The following is a 19235-nucleotide window of genomic DNA, read 5'->3' on the forward strand; positions in this document are numbered from 1 at the left end:
TCAAAGTGCACTCAGCTTCCTTCTTTATAGTGGAGGACAAAGCAGTGCACAAAGGGAGATTTTTTTTCCCTCCCATATGACCCAGCATGAAACCCTGAACTCTGTATTACCTGTATATATGGTAATTTGGTGTCCCACTATTCTGTAGCTTCAAGGGAGAGAAATCTGTGTAATTGAAATAAATTGAGCTTGGCTCAAACACAGGTATTTTCTTACTTGTAATCCTCATGAACACAGAGCAAAGTCTGTCTCAAAGGAACTTTTCTTTCCTCATCAAAGCTGAATGAGGATTACATTAATCTCAATTACCTGTAGCTATCTACCAGTCCATGGATAGTCCAGGTTAGCAGTTCTCAAGTCTTTTCTGGGATAATTTGAGCAGCATAAGGGTAATTTTCCCTCTACATTTACTCTTCAGTAACTTCCGTTTTTATTTCTCCAGCCAGCAATCTTCTTGCCTGCACAGGCTGCTGGTAGTATTATGGCATTCTGGACCATTTGTATGAGGAATTGAAAATGCTTAACAGTGACAGAGTATTACCTGTAGTTAACATTTCTGGCTCAGTTTAACAAGAGAGTGACAATTCCTTAAAAGGAAAAAAAACCACCTAATTTTAAGATCCCCTATAAAACTAGCAGTGTGTAACATAATGTTCTGGAACTCAGCTGTTCTGTTTCTTGGCAGCTGAGTGAAAATGTTTATTTCTAGCTTGGTTATGTACAGAAAATACTACCTGTGTTCTCTGACCTCAGCTTCAAGAGATTTGATTGCCAAGTTTACTGAAGGGTTAATGGACTCTCAGAATACAAATAAAATCCATGGACTGCTTTTCTCAATATCTTTTTGCAGTTTTTTGTGTGTTGTTAGGATATTCATTTTCTGTCAGGTCTGGTATATTAAGTGTAAAATAGCAATGTAAAAAAATACTCTTTTGGTATCTTAAAAATGTAATTTGCCTTGGGTTTGCATTGATAAATTTGAAACATTGTTTATCCCTCACTTCAAAGCACTGTAACTGCTGTTATTTATTAAAACTAATAATTTTGATTTTCCTACTCTTACAGTTCAGTTTCACATTGCCCACTTATATGAAATCCAGGTAAGCTTTAAGCTCATTTTTGTAAAGTGTGATTGAGTTTCAAACTGTGTGATGTAATCAGTCTGTGAAATTCAGTTATACTCTGGTAAAGTTAGACTAAAGTCTTGATTCACTCAAGAAACTTGATTTGCTTTGGCTAAATCAAAAATATTTTGTTTGTGGAGTGTCATGCTATAAAATGGACAGCTATCTTAATAAACATATACTTACTAATCTCCCAATTTGAGTGCAAAAAACAACTCCCAAAATAAAACTTCCAGGGAAATCCTTTTTTGAGATTTTATTTATATTTGAAAGGTTATATATAGATTTAAAAATATGAAGTTTCTCAATTCATATATATATATATTTTCATATTGTTTCTCATATACACACACAGAATCAATTCCAACTAGTTGCCCACATGCCTTTAAAGTATATGTGGCATATTTGACATGAAATTTCAAAATTTAAGTGCAATTTAAAAAGTTTTTAAGCTTTCAGATTAAATTGATGCATGTGGCAGTAGGGATCTACAGTCAACAGCAAATAAAGCTGTGTTACTAATTCTGTGTCAAATCCTACCACAGAGCTTTTCAGGTGAATCTTATGGGAAATTACAGAACACTTCCTGAGCTTCCAGAATATAAATAAATTGAAACCAAATGGCTACTGAGATAGCTGTGGTGTATTTGAGGTTTGACTGACTGGTTACATAATGTAGATGTTGTGCCCTTTTGCCACATTTTATAGGTATCATGTAACTGAGGAAAGGATGTGACATGAAAACAAAACCTGTTGTAAATGAAATGGATTACAGACATAAACTATCTTTTCAGTCACTTAGAAAGTAAGTGCTGTCTTTTGATGGCACACTGAAAAATGGCATTAACTATTTCTATATAAATAAAAGATATAAATCTGATAAACAGAATATTTTTCTTTTGAATGCTTTTGGTGCAAAGTCATATGAGAGGACAGAAATCTCCCATCCCAATGCACCATTAAGCAACTTCTTGGATTGTTGTGGTTCTTACTTGGCTACCATCCAGATTCCCTTCAACACATCAGTTCTGTTTTACTCCAGCACATCAAAAAGAAGTTAAACAACCTAGGTCACTGTGCAGGTGTCCTGTGTAAGTGTGGGACCAGTGATAGCTGTGCTTAAGCTGTGCTTTCTGGCTGACAATTCCAGGCAGCAGAACTTAGTTTTAATGCAAGTCAGAGCAAAAAAGTTTCAGTGCATTCTGCTCTTAGGTTTGGTTTGTCTCACAGTTCTGGTTGGGAGGGGTATCTTGTTTTCTGGAATTTGACATACAACCAAAAGACTCCTGGATTCATACCTCTGACACAATTGGAGAGGTTTTGGAGACAGGCTGGTTGCTCAGTTTGTTTTACAGGACACAGTCCTGTAAACTGCTCCATATACTTGAAAATTATCTACTCTCTTAATATTCATGAAAAAGTTAATTCATTCCTTAATTAAGTAGCACAGTACTGCACTTTAAATGGTGGATTGCCAGGCTCTGGACAAGAGACAAGCCTGGTACTGATGAGAATTAAGAGTGGTTTTTATGGTGTTTAATGCTGGTTTCTAATATTTTACCTTTGGAAGTGAGATGGCTTGTACGGTGTCTAAAGAAAGATGCTGGATTGGGTTCTCCTCCCCTTTTCCATTTCTGAGACCATTCATTGATGCAGTCAAACGTCAAGGACTTTGGAATTAGCATAGAGATATAAAGTTCTTCCCTGTGAGGGTGGTGAGGCCCTGGACAGGTTGCCCAGAGAAGCTGTGGATGCTCTGTCCCTGGAATTGTCCATGACGAGGTCAGATAGAGCTCTGAGCCACCTCATCTAGAGAAAGATGTCCCTGACCATGGCAGGGGGTTGGAATTAGATTAATCTTTTAGGTGCTTTCCAACCCAAACCATTCTGATTCAATGAAATAAAACCAAACATAAACATTGTGACAGGTTTTATTAGTATTTTAAGCATATAGGTAATCAGATTTCTAAAGGATAAAAGCTACAACAAATAACAGAAGTAAAAAATACTCTAGGTCTGGAAAACATGCTCTAGTTTAAAAGGCCTTTCTGAAACCCCCTGAGCCTGTAAACATATTTTACAAAGTGTGAATATTAGGCACTAATATTTACCTAATTTGACATCTGGATTGCTGCCTCTGCCGTCATGCTCTACAGTGAACTTCCGTTCATTTGCTTAACATTCATAGTCATAAACTACAAATTTTGTTCCCAATGCTAAATTTTTAAAAAATATTTTCCTGATTGTTTTTCTTTTGCTGGACATGGATATTTTATTTATTTATATTATTTGTTTTCTTACCAGTTGTCTGCATTTCATGAGCACCAATTAAAAATCTTTTCTACCAACTTCCCCTTGTTCCATTTGAAAGTATGTAATTGCTGCTTTAATTTTTCTTCCTGACTAGAATAAGGTTTTTACATCAGCAGAGTTGTCTTTTGTCATTTTGAGATTTCAAGAACTTGATAACATTTTTAGATTCTAGTAGGTATTTAATTGTTTAGAACTTTCTTCCCAGTTGTCCCTTCAAAACACCAATACTGATTACTGTGCACCCCTTGCTTAGAACAAGTGTAATTAAACCACAGTCATTTGCATTTAGGTGGCCCCATTTGTTTTAATCTACTCTTCATCTGTTTGCCAGAATGAAGTCTAATGTTGAATTATCTAAAAGCATATTTGTGGAAGAGGAGACACAGAACAGTTGAGCATTTAAAATATATTCACTTTTAAGCAACTGCTGTTAGGGAATGCAGAGATGCTGACGCTATTACCAAATAATTCATCAAATAGTTATTGAGAAGTCTTAACCTTTAATATACACACAACAGCTCATACAATTCACAGAAGTCAATAAAACACCCAGTCCTAACCTGAAAATGTGTTTTCTGTACCACCACCTGTTTGTATAGGGAATTGAAAATTGAGTGTTTCTAGACTGTAGGCACACCTAAACTATACAGCAGATAATAAGATGTTGTACCTTCATTATCTAGGCATAAACCTGTTAATTCTACATGTGGTCAGACTCTTACCAGGACAACAAATGTCTTGAAAGAGGCAGTTCAAGTATACCAAAGGAAGGAAAGAGGCAAAACTATACCAGCCACCAATTGCTGATGAGCTCTGTTTTTGTCACAAATTTCCTGGAAGGAATTTGTGTGGGGTTTTCTCAGATGTTTGAGAATATTGTAATGTAAGGGCATAATGCATGTACGAAGAGATGACAAAATCTAACAATTTGCAAATTTCCCTCAATTATTTTAAGTAGCCAGTTTCTATTAAATACTATATTTATGGAAGTTATTCTCTTACCCTATATATACGTCACTCATTAAAGCTTTCATATGCACTGTATGCAAAAAAAAAATCTAGAATTTTTTGTCAATGTGTTTGTGTGCTGTCAGTGCTGTGAAATCGTTGCTATTGGTGATCTGTTGTAAGCTCTATGATTAATCCATTTACTTTTTTCCTTTTGCAGAGAAAGTATCACTCTGCAAAGGAAGCTTATGAACAGCTTTTGCAGATCGAAAACCTTCCTGCACAAGTAAAAGCAACTGTCTTACAGCAGTTAGGTATGTAAAATTAACTTCTATTTTCCTCTGTGTTTCGTTTTTGCCATCTTTGCCTTCAGCAGTGTTTTTTAAGGCTTCATTTCCAAAGCAAGTCTTAGACACACTGCGCATGGTACATGAGATTTTCACCCAAATACAACATATAACAGTAGATAATCAAGTAAATAAGAGAGGAGGAAAATATTTTTCTTAAACTTACAAAATTAAAAAGCTCTTGTGTGTTAGATTTTGGGCAGTGAGAGGGTGGTCTTTCAGAGAAAGAGGGCAGCAGTTGGAATTCTGTGTTTTCTGTTCTGCCTCTGTTAACGTTTCTTGAAAATAGCTCGACAAAATGTAGTAAACCTAAAAACTCTGTGTCAGACTAGAAGAACATGGCAACTGAAAAATTTACCTTTTCTTTCTCTATACTATGTAATGAAAACCATCTTCTGTAACTAAAAGGTTTATCATCAGGTTCCATTTAAAAAAAAAAAAAAAACAAAAAAGTGAAAAGGAATTTTTTTTAAAGTTGTCATTTTCCATATTTATGGAAATCTGACAAATAATTTTTAGAGAAGAATTTCTAAGAAGTGGGTAGAATAAAATGCTTTTGTCCTCTGTACCATATAAAAGTATTTCCAGATTATTTTGTTAAAATTGTTCAACACAGTACAGAACTTCTTCATTCACCTTCTCCATGTTCTTCATCTAATTTATTATTCTGAATATTAATTTAGCCTGCTTATGCCCATTTTTTGTTTTTTTCCCTCTTTACATAGTGGTCATTTAACTCAAATTTGTAACTGGCATTAAGTCATGGCCACAGTGCTTTCTTTTTCTGTGATGTGCAGGTTGTGTGTGGATGTGGAATGGGATAATTAGTGCTCTGTGACAAAATGTCAAAATCAGTGGGTTCATTTTGAGTCATCTCTGTGAAATCACAAGTGAAACTGCTGGAGGAGTTTGCTGCAGGACTCTGGGTGTTGCTCTTTTTGCTGTCATGGGGCAGTGTTGCTTGCATCTCAGTAAACCCTTTGAATTTTTAATTTTTTTTTTTTTAGCTTGGTATTATGTCACCTAGTCTAAATTGTCAGCAATTTCATCCAGAAAGGCTGTGCATCTGATCAGTGGAAGACAGGCTTCTCAAAAGAGCTGACCAGCTCTTTTTCATCTCTGTTTGATGTATGTTGCCACAATAGAAGCAAAGGCACATGGTTGTATTCATAAAATCCTGCCACAGGTCTCTGTGCTAGCAGTAAGAGCAGTGACTGAGAATTGTCTGCTGTCTGAAAACTGGATTAACTCTCTTTATTCAGTCAGCATAGGTCACCCAGTTCTGTTGTGTGGGTAGCTTCTCTGTGGAGAAATGGATAGAGTGGTCTTAACTGGAACATTGAAGGAGTAAAGCCTTTTCCTTTGCTCTTCTCTGTTAACAGTGGTATTTATCAGAGTCTGGTGTTTATCACAGATTTAGTCTTTAGCAGCTGGTAATAAAAACACCTCCTCAGGAAGCACAGTCCGGGTGGTGCACTACTGCTTAGAAAAAATAATAGAAAATACCTGCCATCTGCCAGAATGCTACTTGCAAAACCCAGTCAAAACATATTTGTATTTTTATATTGAACTCTTTTTTTTTTTCCACTTTGACAGAAAAAATCAGTTTGAAAATAGCTTTTGTTTATTTTCCTTTGCTAGTTAATGTTTATTGAGCCAGATTGGAATTTAGGCAAGTTCAGATATCTTGTGAGGGAATTACCAAAATCTTTGCTCCTGTTGCTGATTTCTAAAGACTGTGAGTGTGGAGGAGAAACCCTGTGATTCCCAGACAAACACATACCCAGTTGAACTGATGAATGCTGACTAGTTCAGGTAGACATCACAGTAAGATCTGTACAGGTGGATAAGAGCAGTTTGTGCCTTCCTTCTCTTGGCTGTTCCATTTGCTTTCCAGACAATTCTTTTCACAAAATGACATTAAATTGATGAGACTGAAGATAAAATCTGTCCCAATATTCTTTTTCCAGTTGTACTCAACTGTTGCATAAGGAAGAGTGTAAGAACAACATAAGCATCTGTTTAGAGTTCTCAAAGTGCTCTCCCAATGAGTTTTGGCTTAGGGGCATTCCTAGATGGTGTCTGTGTAATTGGATGATGCATGTGAGCTGCTGAAATGGTGAAGAAGCTCATGTCTTCAGAGACACTCACATTTACTAAATAAAAATTGATTGCCACAAGTTCATTGTGAGAATGATTGATAAGCATGAAAAAAAGACCCATGAGCTAGGCTAGGACATCAGAGAGGTTTGTTCCAAATCTGTCCAAATGAGATTGCAAAGATCTGCAAAAGAGCGTGGAACATTTGTGAAGTATGGACAAGGTCTGTGTTTATCATATTAAGAGTGTCCCAGCACTAGAAAAGTAGTAGTCAGTTATGCTAGCTGAGAATTGGAGATAGGTCTTGCAGATGGGAAACTTCACTCTTTAGGGGTTTTCCTCACCTTCTTTATGTACAGTAATTTCACAATTACAAGCCACACCATTTTGATAAAATTTTGGTCCAAACCCAAAGTGTGACTAATAAATAATCAGGTGCGACTTATATATGGACAAATAACAAAAAGTTGCTGTTTTAGTTTGGAGGACAAGTGTCTGCTGAGAAAGGCAGGAGCTTCTCTTTGAAATGGAGAATGTAAACCCCCTCCCTCCAAATTATTATAATTTTGAAATCAAGGGGCTTCCAGGCAAAGATATGGGAATTAGGAATAACAGTTCTTTTCTAGGGAAATTAAAATAGAAATACAGTACTACAAAGAAACAAACCCCAAACCCTGACACAGTCAGAGTACAACCTGACACCCGTCAGGCAGGGTGTTGGCAGCAGTCCCATTCCATGGTGGCTGCATCCTCCTGCAGTGACAGATGTGGCTCAGCTGGAGCAGTGCTCCTGGACAAGGTGCAGTTTCCCTCCGGAGCTCCAGTGGGGATGTGGAGAAATCCGGTTTTCCTCTGGAGTCCAGTGGAGAAAGGGGCTCCCTTAGTGTCCCAAACCCTCTGTTTTTATCTTGGTAAGAAATGTTGGGCTCTTCCCCCTGGCTGGAGCAACTCCCAATGGGATGCAGTAATTTTATCAGTGCCACAGTGGGACTCAATGGCCATGAGCAGAAAATGACTGGCTGGAGGAAGGATGGGTTGTGAAAAGATAAAGAACAATGCCCTGCCTGGTTTCAATGGATGGCCCATTAGCAGAATATCTCCCATGGAGATAAGGATCACTGCCCCCACCCTCAACAGATGGTGATAGAACAGATACCTTTTATCACACTCTGTAGTGTAACCCAAGACAGTTGCCGACACCTGGACGTGTGGCTTATAATCGTGAAATTTTATGCTCAAGAACAGATCCAGTTTCTTCTGCCTGTGCTAGTCTAGTGGAAAACTTCTGTTTGCTCTCTCTTGCGTTCTGCCTTTTTCAACTCTCTGTGCAGGAAGCTAAAATTGAGAAGCAACCCTTGTTTCAGCAGAGAAACCAGATAGGGATTGCTGGTTGTTATTTCTGTCTTCTAGAAATAGACTCTTTTTTTAATCGGTGAACCTCAGCAGAGATCTCACAAAGATACAACATGTTATCTTTCAATCCAGCAAGGTTCTGATGAAACAGAAAATAGGCACACAACATTTCTAAAGATAGAGGAAATTGTTTAATGTCTTTTTTTACCGTTGTTCATAATACCTGAACTGTTATCTTTATCTCAGGGTTTGTCTGGAACAGCACCTGGTACATATATCTTTAATGTACTGTCACTCAGGTGAATTCCAAAGAAGCCTTTTTCTTAAAGCATGAGTATTTTCTCTGTGCTGAAGAACTTCAGAGGCTTGGGATTTAAATCCAAATGGTAGCTTGTTTGTTAATTTAATGACACAAATTTGTGTTACATGACTGCAAAAATCACTGGCGTTTTTTATATATTTTCCCCCCCGATTTGTAGATTTTATTACTTGATTGATTTTCAGTCAAGATAAAGTACTTTTTTCAGCACTGTAACCACTTGACTCCTTACCTGACATTTCTTGCAGTCGATGAAATATTAGAACTTCTGCTTGTGACCACAATTTTCAAGTGATATTTCTTAGACCACCTCAGGCAAATGTTGTTCAGTAGCTGTGATTTTGTTTTCGACTGCCTTTGTTAAAGTTTGGAAGTTTGCATTCCATTTGCAGAAGTGTAGTGTCTGTTAACAAGTGACAGCCAATGGAATAAAAAAATGAGCTGTATAGACCAGGTAAAATAAAAATCATAAAGAAAAGTGTAATTACAGATAGTGAGGTGAGCCTGCAAATACTCATCAGTTAAGTTCTCTCTTAAGCCAGTCTTGCCTGGCTGTGTAGTTAGACTTTATCAAAAAGCACAAATTCAGAGTGCTGAAAGTTTAGCTCTGAGAGGTTTTAAATGGACAGGCAGTTCAGGTGTGTGCTCAAAAACTTCATACAAACCTTGGGTAGTCCATTAAATGAGTGCCATAGTGTTCCACAAGGGGCTGTTTATGGATGTGACAGGGACAGTCTTGTGTCACATCTTACATTTGACAAATATTTTCTGAAAAGCAGTGGCTTGTTAAGACAAATACATGGCCATTGAGCAAACAGCAAGACATTGCTGAGCACTGTGGTATGCAGTGATTTCAGCAAGCCAGCTGCTGGCCACAAAAGATTTCCTTGTTTGTACTCCTTGTATGAACAGCAGTGAGATGGTTTTGTGGCTGCTTGAAGGAATTCCATCTGAGCATAGAGGCAGATGAGGAGCAGCTGGAGAAGGTGATGAAGGTGCTTTGTTTGAAGTGGTAACCAAGCCTTGCATCAGTGCTAGAGCAGAGATGGGTTTTAATAGCATGCAAAATACTGGGGAGGATGGGTTGTGGAAGGCCTTTAAAGTGGGGATGAATAATTTGTCCAATGTAATGAAAGAAGAAAAGGCATTTGAAAGAATATGATCTGTGGTTAGATTAATTTGTTATGTAGATGAGAGGTGATGGCATTTGTCAAGGTGAGTGGAAAGTATGTTCTGTTAATGAGGAGGAAATGACAATGCAAGAAAGATTCAAATAGAAATGCAAAAATTCTTAGTCCAAATGTAGATATGAGACAAATAAAAGGATTTAGAAGAAAAAGAGTAAACAATGTAATATGTTTCTCGTTAGATATTTATATATATATGCATATATATACACATGTATGTATGTATGTATAAAAAACATAATTGCTGTCTGTGCCAGGGAGAATGGTGGCATTTTCCACAATGTCAGGGAAGGTATCTGTGTTCAGAGGAGGAAGGAGTTAACATTTTTTATGTACTTTTATAGTAGAAGATTGAGCAGTTCATAATAGTACTCCTAATCTCTTAGAAAATTATTTAAATTCAAAAAAGTGCTTTAAAACTAGTTGAAAGCAATTTTAACTTCGGGTCGTTTTTATTCTGTAATTTTATATGGAACTTTGAAAGTTTTAAAAGTTTTGTAGTGTATATATAAGTGGTTTTCTTGCATGATATTCTTACTTTTGAAGAGACATCAATGCCACAAAGTCCTGCTGTGCAGGAGTATTAAATGGTCTTGGGGAATTTCACTTTCTCCCATTTGTGGCTTGTTCTTGTAGGCTGGATGCATCACACCGTGGATCAGCTTGGAGACAAGGCAACCAAGGAAAGCTATGCTATACAGTATCTCCAGAAATCTCTAGAAGCAGATCCAAATTCTGGTCAATCCTGGTATTTCCTTGGAAGGTGAGAAAATACTTTATAGACACTGTAACTATAATTGAGGATGCTCAATTGTTATATCTTACATTGGTTTTGTTCTTCATCCTGTCGGAGGAAAAATGAAGGGAATGTATGTATATATCTACTGAAGTCTTAAGTTTTCTGGGAAGTGTATGAAAAGACAAGGTGCTAACAGCTTTGGGATGAATAAAGATTAGAAGTTGAGATGAATTATGTTACCCAAGTGGCTCTGCTTTTTTGTAGCTATTATTCAGTCTACACATTTACAGTAATCTGAATGTATCCAGCCTGGTTTTACCTGTTTCTCTCCCTCTTTTTGTAAATCCTCTGTGAGTGTTGTTACTTTTCTTTATACCTTTTTCATAATTCTTTCTCTCTCCATTTTCTCAGAATCTCCCTCCTCAGTTTTTGCACTGAAATACAGATACTTTCCTAGGCAGACATCCATTTTTAAAGGGCATACACAGCAATGTATAGCTCAGACTGATCCATTCTAATGTCTATTTAAATGTTCAATTAATCTTGTAGGCTTTGACAGTATATTTTACTTGATAAATAACATTCCCAGATGTAAATCATACAAATTTGATGAGTTTTTCTGGTTTCCTTTTTAAGATAATTGAGTTCTTCACTTAAGCTAGTAGTAACTATTGAAATACTCAGGTTTTGGAGAAAGTTTTGAGTGCAATTCAAGTCCATATGTGAACACATCCATTCTGTTGAGGAATACATTTAAAAAGAATGAGGCAAAAATAAAATTAATATCCTAACCTCAGTGTCTTCCAGCTGACATTCTTGAAGATTCTGGTCCCATACAGCTGGAACCTATTTTTGATTTTGTCATGCTGATATTTCTCCAGCTGTTCCTGTAAGATGGGAATCTCCAGCCAGCACCGAGTGTGTGGCAGAGGGGCAGGGCAGGTGTGGAGGGAAAAGGGAAAATGAGCCAGGGATCATCTTGTACATCTTGTCTTCCAGGGGGCTGAAATCCTGTTTTTCCTTCAGTAGTCCCATTCTAGGTGCCTTGAGCACCTCCTGCCTGGAGTTCTCAGGCAGGAGGACAGAGCTGGAGTTCTCTACACGTGCTGTGCTCTGCTCTCAGGTGGTCAGGGTGAAATCTAGGGCCCTGCAGACAAGAGGGAGAATTCAGGAAATGGGGCGGACAATTTTGTGGGAGCATCTGTTTTGTTTTATAAGGAAGACTTGAGTAAAAATGTTTCTGTGCCCCATTTTTCCAGTCCATACTCTGGCAGGAGGAGAATGGGGTCATGCATTCACTCTTTTTTTCCCCTCTTCATGTATTCCCTTGTGCTGTTCCTTCATCTGCTGGTTGTCCAAACCAGATACCAAGCTGGTTACAAAATACATCACCACCTCCCTTCTCTCCCTCTGGAAAAATTCTATCTGCCAAAATTTTGTGGTGCCCTAATATTAGTGCTGCCCTGATGAGAGGCTTTATGTGTTTGATACACAGGCAGAGTGGAACATGTCTGTTGGACATTGGGTTAGATTGTCATTAAAACAATCTCCTGAAACACTACTCAGACTTAATGGATGATTTCAGGCAAAGTAATGCTGTATTTTATTGTATTCCTTTCCTGGTGTGCCTCAAAAATACTTGAAAGAGGGAAACATGTTTGACAAACCTTTGCCTGTACTGTTCTGCTTGTTTTTTACTATTTACTGGAATAAATTTTCTGCTGTTATGTATGTGTTTTGAAAGTTGTCAGTTCTTTTTCCAACAGAGAAAGTTGTTACAAACAATACAGGACACAGTTACTGTTGATTAAACTAGTAAATAGATATAGATGGATATTTGATCTTGATTTTATTTGGAGCTTTTTATTTTAGAACTGTAGGTATTGTTCCCTGTGGTATAATTGTAGTTCTCCTTAATGCCCGAATACCTTTGAATTTGTACGTGAGGAATGAAAGTAAGACATATAAAAAACTACAGAATCTCACAACCTTTTACAAAATTTGCAGTATAAGTAACTGGTTTGTTTGTTTCTTGAATTTGATTGAGATGCAAGAAATGCACATAAAAAGCCTCCCAGGCAGTCAGGGACCGTTCTGGTTGAGTTGGTCGGTATCTCTCAATAATTCTGTTCTGTAGAACATTAAGTTTTATAACCATTTGTTTGATGAAATAGGTAACTTAATTGTTTCACTGTAATGCTGTCTGTAGATAAATACTGTTTTTATTGACTGACAAGGTATCACAAGTGAAAGAAATGCAAGTCTGTCAAATGTGGGATGACTGTTTTCCTTGCAAATGTAGTAATCCAGGGTTTAAGTAGTTTTAGGATGCTCAAATAAATAGTTAGTAATACACGTTGAGATGTTTGAGTCTGCTTGTGCCTGGCATTCAGAAACAGCAAATGCTGAGTTTGTATTTGCATGACTTAACATTTATCAGATCAGTCTTGCTCAATGATTACCTTCTATAAATACTACCAAAGTTCTTTTTTTCTTCTCCCAGGTGCTATTCAAGTATTGGGAAAGTTCAGGATGCCTTTATATCTTATAGGCAATCGATTGATAAATCAGAAGCAAGTGCAGATACATGGTGTTCAATAGGGTAAGAATGACACGGGGTTATACAATGAAATAATTTCATGGTAATATATATAAATAAAGAATATCAACTTTTTAACTCTTTTGTGAACTCAGAGGGACTGTAAAGTCTTTTTTATTTATACACTCATGTTGCCAGATTTGTCTGATTTGAAGTTTAAAAAATGAATTAGTATTTGCTTCTCAGTGTTTTAAAATACTGAATATGTTATGCATATGAATTTTGCATATTAAAGTTTTATACATTTCTTCTTATAACTGTGGTTTATATAATGCCAAAATTTATTAAAGGGTTGGGGAGGGATGTGTATATTTGAGTTGCTTGTTGTCTTGACTTTGTTATTAATTCTCAACTTCACTAATCTTTCTATTCAGTGTGCTGTACCAACAGCAAAATCAGCCTATGGATGCTTTACAGGCCTATATCTGTGCTGTACAATTGGACCATGGCCATGCTGCAGCCTGGATGGACCTAGGCACACTCTATGAGTCCTGCAACCAGCCTCAGGATGCCATTAAATGCTACTTAAATGCAACTAGGAGCAAAAATTGTAGTAATACCTCTGCACTTGCAGCACGGATAAAGTATTTACAGGTAAAACTAATGCTTTAAGCAGGGGAGATACTCTTCAAACACACAGCAGAGGGGAGGGGAGAAGTCACACACGAGTTTAACTTGCAGTTGTTTGTGGTGTGTTTAACCTGTTTTCATGTGTACTGTAAGCATATCATAGCCTGTAATATTTTATTTCTTCATTTTTAAGTGGAACTTAATTCCTTATAAACCCTATTTTGCACATTTAATCAAAGCATACTGTTTTACATCGTTTTGCTTTTTTCTTTGTATTTGTCTACATTTTTAAGTTCTCATAACATATAGTGAGAATACGCAACACACTATCTTTCACTCTTGTTTGCAATTTCAGAAAAAAAGGAATTATGAGACCTCTGAATCCAGAGCTCATCTTTGTTCTGATTCTCACAAAGGTTTATATTCTGGTTACCCTCTTTATACCTAGCACCTTTCTAAACCCCAAAATTTTAAATCTGTCCTCTCTTTAAAACATAATTAGCTACAGCATTTAGGAAGATTTCATGGACTTGCTCTTACTAAAGTAGGCTTGTGTTAAATTTGCTTTTTACATAATTTTTCCTAGGCTCAGTTGTGTAACCTTCCACAAGGTAGTCTACAGAATAAAACTAAATTACTTCCTAGTATTGAGGAGGCATGGAGCCTACCAATCCCCGCAGAGCTTACCTCCAGGCAGGGTGCCATGAACACAGCACAGCAGGTGAGAAGTTGGGTTATGTTCTGCAGGTGCCCAGCTTTAAGGGTTCTTTACAATCTGTAGTGGTCAAGCTTATTTTATTGAGCACAGGATTGGCTTTTATTAAAAGAAGCCTTTGATTTATTTGCAGAGGGATATTAGATCAAGGAGCTCCCTATAATGTGGGAGAAATATGGGGGTACCAATTTAGAACCTTTGTGGATTTTCATGATTTTAAAAGATTTCATCTTAAATAGAAATGCTGCAGTGGTTTAATAATCCCGTGAAAGGTACACATTCCTCCATTGATGACCATATGGAAACTGATTTTTCAGTTACTGAGATCAGCTTCAGAATATCTACTCGGCCCTTTTAATGTATGTGGGCTGTTAAAATTATAAAATTGAAAGGAAAGCATTAAGAATATATAGAACCATATTTTTGTCTTCCTTCTGTGATTCTTAGGCTTGTAAACCTCATCATCCAAATACTGAACCTGTACTAGGCCTCACTCAAACACCAATTTCACAGCAATCCTTGCCACTACACATGATTCCTTCTAGCCAAGTAGATGACCTGACCAGTCCTGCCAAGAGGAAAAGAACATCTAGTCCAACAAAGGTATATATTCCAATGAACTGGAGCCCCCTACCAAAATTATTTGGAAATATGCTTTGAAGTGATGCAGCATGCACAGAATTTGTGCTGTCAATTTTAATCCTTTGGCATCAAGGTGGGGAATGTTTTTAGAAATTTTAAAAAAACATTTTTCAGTGGTGTGTTTAATCAGATTCCAGCTCAGACAGGAGGTGCATAAGGATAGTGCAGATTGGTGGCACTATACTGCAGTTGTAGTGAGGAAGTGCAGTTGTGGTCTGATGATTGAGAGGGAGACAATCATGTCATCCTGTCTATTGCCTTTGCTTATATTTAGAATTCAAGTGTTTCATCATCGTGTAATAGTGTTACAGTAGATAAAGTATTCAGTTTTTAAAGTAGCATACATTTAAGTTAATTGCATAATTTGATTTGCTTGTTTCTCCTTATGATATTAGATATCATTAACTTTTTCCTCAGACTACTCTGATACTGTTGGGAATGGTAGAATGAGACTTGGTTAATTTAGTACATTCTTACTATTATATATTTTTATATTATTTTTAAATAATAGTTGTGAAACTATTACTAGTTCTTTCATAAATAAGATAACATAGATAGTAAAAGAAATTATGTTGGCCCTTTGATAGTCACACATTTTAATGTAACATTTTCTCTCAGAATACTTCAGATGTTTGGAGCAGTGGCCATACAGTGTCACATCCTCCTGTACAGCAACAAATTCATTCTTGGTGCTTGACACCACAGAAATTACAGGTATGTTTGGGAGATCTTCAGAAACTCTGTTAAATATTTTGTTTCTTTCCTTCTTCCTTTTAAGAAAATACACCAAGGGCATGTTCTGGTTTCACATTCCTGAAATTCAGTGTAAAATACTTCCCAAATAATTCCCAGGGTGTAGTTAAAGTTCTAATATTTGTGGCCTCTCTCTCTGTGAGATAAGTTCTAGTAGTAAACTAAATTATTTCTAGCAGAAACAGAACACTTAGATTGTATGAATTCTATAATTTATAAAGTAAGAACATACAGTAACTCTTTTTTCTGAAGTTTTAAAGACAGATATGCAGACTGTCACACTCATGTGCAAAGTGAGTTTTGTGACTTGCTGAAATGTGGGGGATACTGAGAGAGGTGTAGAAGTATTGTTGTAATATCATCCCTTCCTCAGGTTGCTTCTTGTATCAAATTGAATTTAAAAAAAGCACATTGTACAAAATAATTATTCCAATGAAATCTGCTGCTGCTTTTCTGTATTTTGTGTCACCTAACACAATTATATGAAATGCTAGATTTTAATTTGGAAATCTTATTTTGGATGTTCTTTATCAGGAAGTTTCATTATCTCTTCAGTTCATTAGGGCATGCAGTGAGCTTCAGCAGGAATTCCATATATTGAAAATCAGACCCTGCTGGAAAATTTTACCCATGCATTGTACATGCTTTGGATGCAAAGAGAAATAGAAGGGAGCAGAGGCAGAAAGCATTCTCATTAACTGAGCAATGTTCCCCTCAATTCCAATATAGTTCTTCAGCTGTTTCTCTGTCTGAACAATATTGGCTTTATTATACTGTATAATTTTCCCTCCCTCTTTCTCTTGCCTCCCCACCCCTTTGGTTCTTCTCAGTCATTCTCTCTCTCTCTCTCCAAGCATTCTCATTATTTCTCTCGGCTTATTTTATATTTTATTGCTTTTTCCCCTTTTCAGTCTCACCTTTTTCCAGATCCAACTTCCTCCTCTAAGCAGAACCTCAGTAGGCCTCTCTTGAGTACAGTAGACTGGATGTGCTGGCAATAGCTTGACAAGATTCCAGCATATATAAAAGGAAAGCCAGAAATGTATGATGCAAGAGGAGAATGAATAAAAAAGCCCTTATTGCATCTTCATATTGGCCTTTCAAAATTGGCAGCTCAAAGGCTGGATGGATATGGCATGTTACATACACATGCATATATATGTGTGTATATATATATTATTTATTGCACTCCCCTTCAGAGGGAATTCAGAATGGAAGGTACTGTTAATCCAGGATTTTGGCATGAACCATCTTCATCTGCTTTTTAAGTCATACCACTTAGCAGCAGCAGACTTACTGGTAGAATGACGTGGGGTGTTGGGTATTTTAAAATGAATGCAGAGATCAGATTTTTGGTAATAGATATCTAAATTTATCTGTTGCAAACAAGATTAATATCATAACTTTTAAGATGTTGCTCTCGCTAATTAAATCATAAAATTTTCTGGTTTGTTTTTTTTTCATATTTTCAGGAGAAGTTTTCATGTGTGCCTGTAGGTTTAAATCACTTTGTATTGATGTTCATCAATTTTATTGATGAATGGTATTAATAAAAGAATGTCACAATATAGAAAGGTGTTAAAATTTAAATAATTATGATACAAATTCTGTAGAAACATACTTGAATGTAGTTTTCTTTTATGGTACCAGCACACTTAATTTTAGTGTGGCAGTAATAATTATACAGTCAAATAATTTACAGAGTCTCTAGTTTTGGTAACTAGTAATAAGATTTGTTTGCAAGAGAGTGCATGGAAGAATGTTAGAGTCTGCAACAGAAATCTTGATCCTTTTCAGCTTTACAAGTCTTGTCTTCGTGGATACTTTTTAGTATGTTATGCAAGAAAATTATTAAAAAGCCCATGCAATTGTAATGATTATGAACCACACTGCTGTTTTTTTAGCACTTGGAACAGCTGCGTGCAAACCGAAATAATCTAAATCCAGCACAGAAACTTATGCTGGAACAGCTGGAGAGTCAGTTTGTCTTGATGCAGCAACACCAGCAGGTGAGAACAAAAATATTTTTCTTATCTACCATACTTTTGTCTGTAATAGAGACTGTTACGTTTCTAGAATTCTAAAGAATTTCTGCTGTACAGAGTTCTCATGCCCTTTGCTGTATTGTGTTAATTTTTTTTGGATAAAGGATAGTTGTGGATTAGTGGTTGAAACAAAATGAGTTTGACTGTGTTTTATTATAGGGCAGCTGGTTAATGTAAAAGTTTTCAAGCCACACTTTCAAAGTAAAGCAGTTCTGCTTGAAAATACTTGGCTGTAGTAACAGCTTTTCTCTCGTCCTGTCATTGTTCACTTCTCTCTCCCTCTGTCCAGCATCAGCAGTAAAACACTCAGACTGAAGGGCCAAGAAAAAAGTGTGCTGATAGCTTTACTTAACATTTACTCAGCATTTTTATGAGCCTGACAGTCACCTTGGCTCTCAAAATCAACTGTGAAGATCTTGAAATTAATATAAAATTGGAACTGACCAGTGCAGTAAAGTACACAAACCTTGTATGACCCTTCCTTTCTCAGTTCTGCAGCCAATATTGTTGTGCTTTGTTCATGTTCCATTAGATGAGACAAACAGGAGTTGCACAGGTACGATCTACTGGAATTCCTAACGGGCCAACAGCTGATTCATCACTGCCTACAAACTCTGTCTCTGGCCAGCAGCCGCAGGTTGCTCTGACCAGAGTGCCTAATGTCGCTCAGCGTGGAATCCGTCCCGCCTGCCCCGGGCAGCCTATGGCTAATGGACCCTTTCCAGCAGGCCCCATTCCCTGCAGCACAGCAAGAACGCTGGGTAGTACAGACACTATTTTGATAGGCAATAATCACATAACAGAAAGTGGAAGTAATGGAAACGTGCCTTACCTGCAGCGAAACGCACTCTCTCTACCTCATAACCGCACAAACCTGACCAGCAGCGCAGAGGAGCCGTGGAAAAACCAACTATCCAACTCCACTCAGGTACAGCTTCTGTTTGCTCTTAGGGTGCACTGAGGAGCCTTCCTGGGCAAGTCACTGCTGGAAGGCTCTCATTTGGAAAAGCACATTTTCCCTAGAGTTGATGGTATAGATTCTAATAAAACATAAATTAAACCTGCGCACTACTTTATATTATTGAAAGTCTGAATGTTAATTGAGCTCCTTCTAGGATAAAGGAAATGATCATAAATCAAAGAGTGTAGTTCCACAGTGCTCAGCTGCCTGCCTTTGTAGAAAAGTTTTTTAAAAGGGAATACTTGTGCATCTTTTTGTTGCTTCTTTAATGTGAAATGTTGTGACTTTGTTTTTCGTGTGTATTTCATGGGAAGCTGAATGTTGTAGTTGTTTTTGACATTACATTGTCACCCTGATGTAATCATTACCATATTTTGTTTCCATGTGATCTTTAAAAATTAATATGTAGCACTCAGCACCCCAGGTTATTTCAGAAAAGTATAATAATGCCTGTAACAATCCATAGGGATTAAAGTGTGTGAGGGTATTTTGTGTATGTGTGTTAGAACTTGAAGATGGA

The 19235-nt window shown here is 36.9% G+C and overlaps 1 protein-coding gene across 11 annotated transcripts in view; it reads left to right on the forward strand.

The window, feature by feature from the left end:
* KDM6A (lysine demethylase 6A) overlaps positions 1 to 19235 on the forward strand; it is a 153284-nt gene that overhangs the window by 95038 nt on the left and 39011 nt on the right. For 5 of the 11 annotated variants that reach the window (XM_033051032.2, XM_033051033.2, XM_033051034.2 and 2 more), the window contains 10 exons: positions 1066 to 1100; positions 4606 to 4699; positions 10328 to 10454; positions 12934 to 13032; positions 13404 to 13623; positions 14186 to 14320; positions 14762 to 14917; positions 15575 to 15670; positions 17614 to 17718; positions 18287 to 18682. In XM_033051032.2, coding sequence (XP_032906923.1) covers positions 1066 to 1100; positions 4606 to 4699; positions 10328 to 10454; positions 12934 to 13032; positions 13404 to 13623; positions 14186 to 14320; positions 14762 to 14917; positions 15575 to 15670; positions 17614 to 17718; positions 18287 to 18682 — 1463 coding nt within the window. The remainder of the gene's footprint in view (positions 1 to 1065; positions 1101 to 4605; positions 4700 to 10327; positions 10455 to 12933; positions 13033 to 13403; positions 13624 to 14185; positions 14321 to 14761; positions 14918 to 15574; positions 15671 to 17613; positions 17719 to 18286; positions 18683 to 19235) is intronic. The other 6 variants (XM_033051036.2, XM_033051039.2, XM_033051035.2 and 3 more) reach the window with 3 other exon arrangements.

The sequence above is a fragment of the Catharus ustulatus genome, chromosome 2 (genome assembly GCF_009819885.2).
Source record: "Catharus ustulatus isolate bCatUst1 chromosome 2, bCatUst1.pri.v2, whole genome shotgun sequence".
Taxonomy (NCBI): domain Eukaryota; kingdom Metazoa; phylum Chordata; class Aves; order Passeriformes; family Turdidae; genus Catharus; species Catharus ustulatus.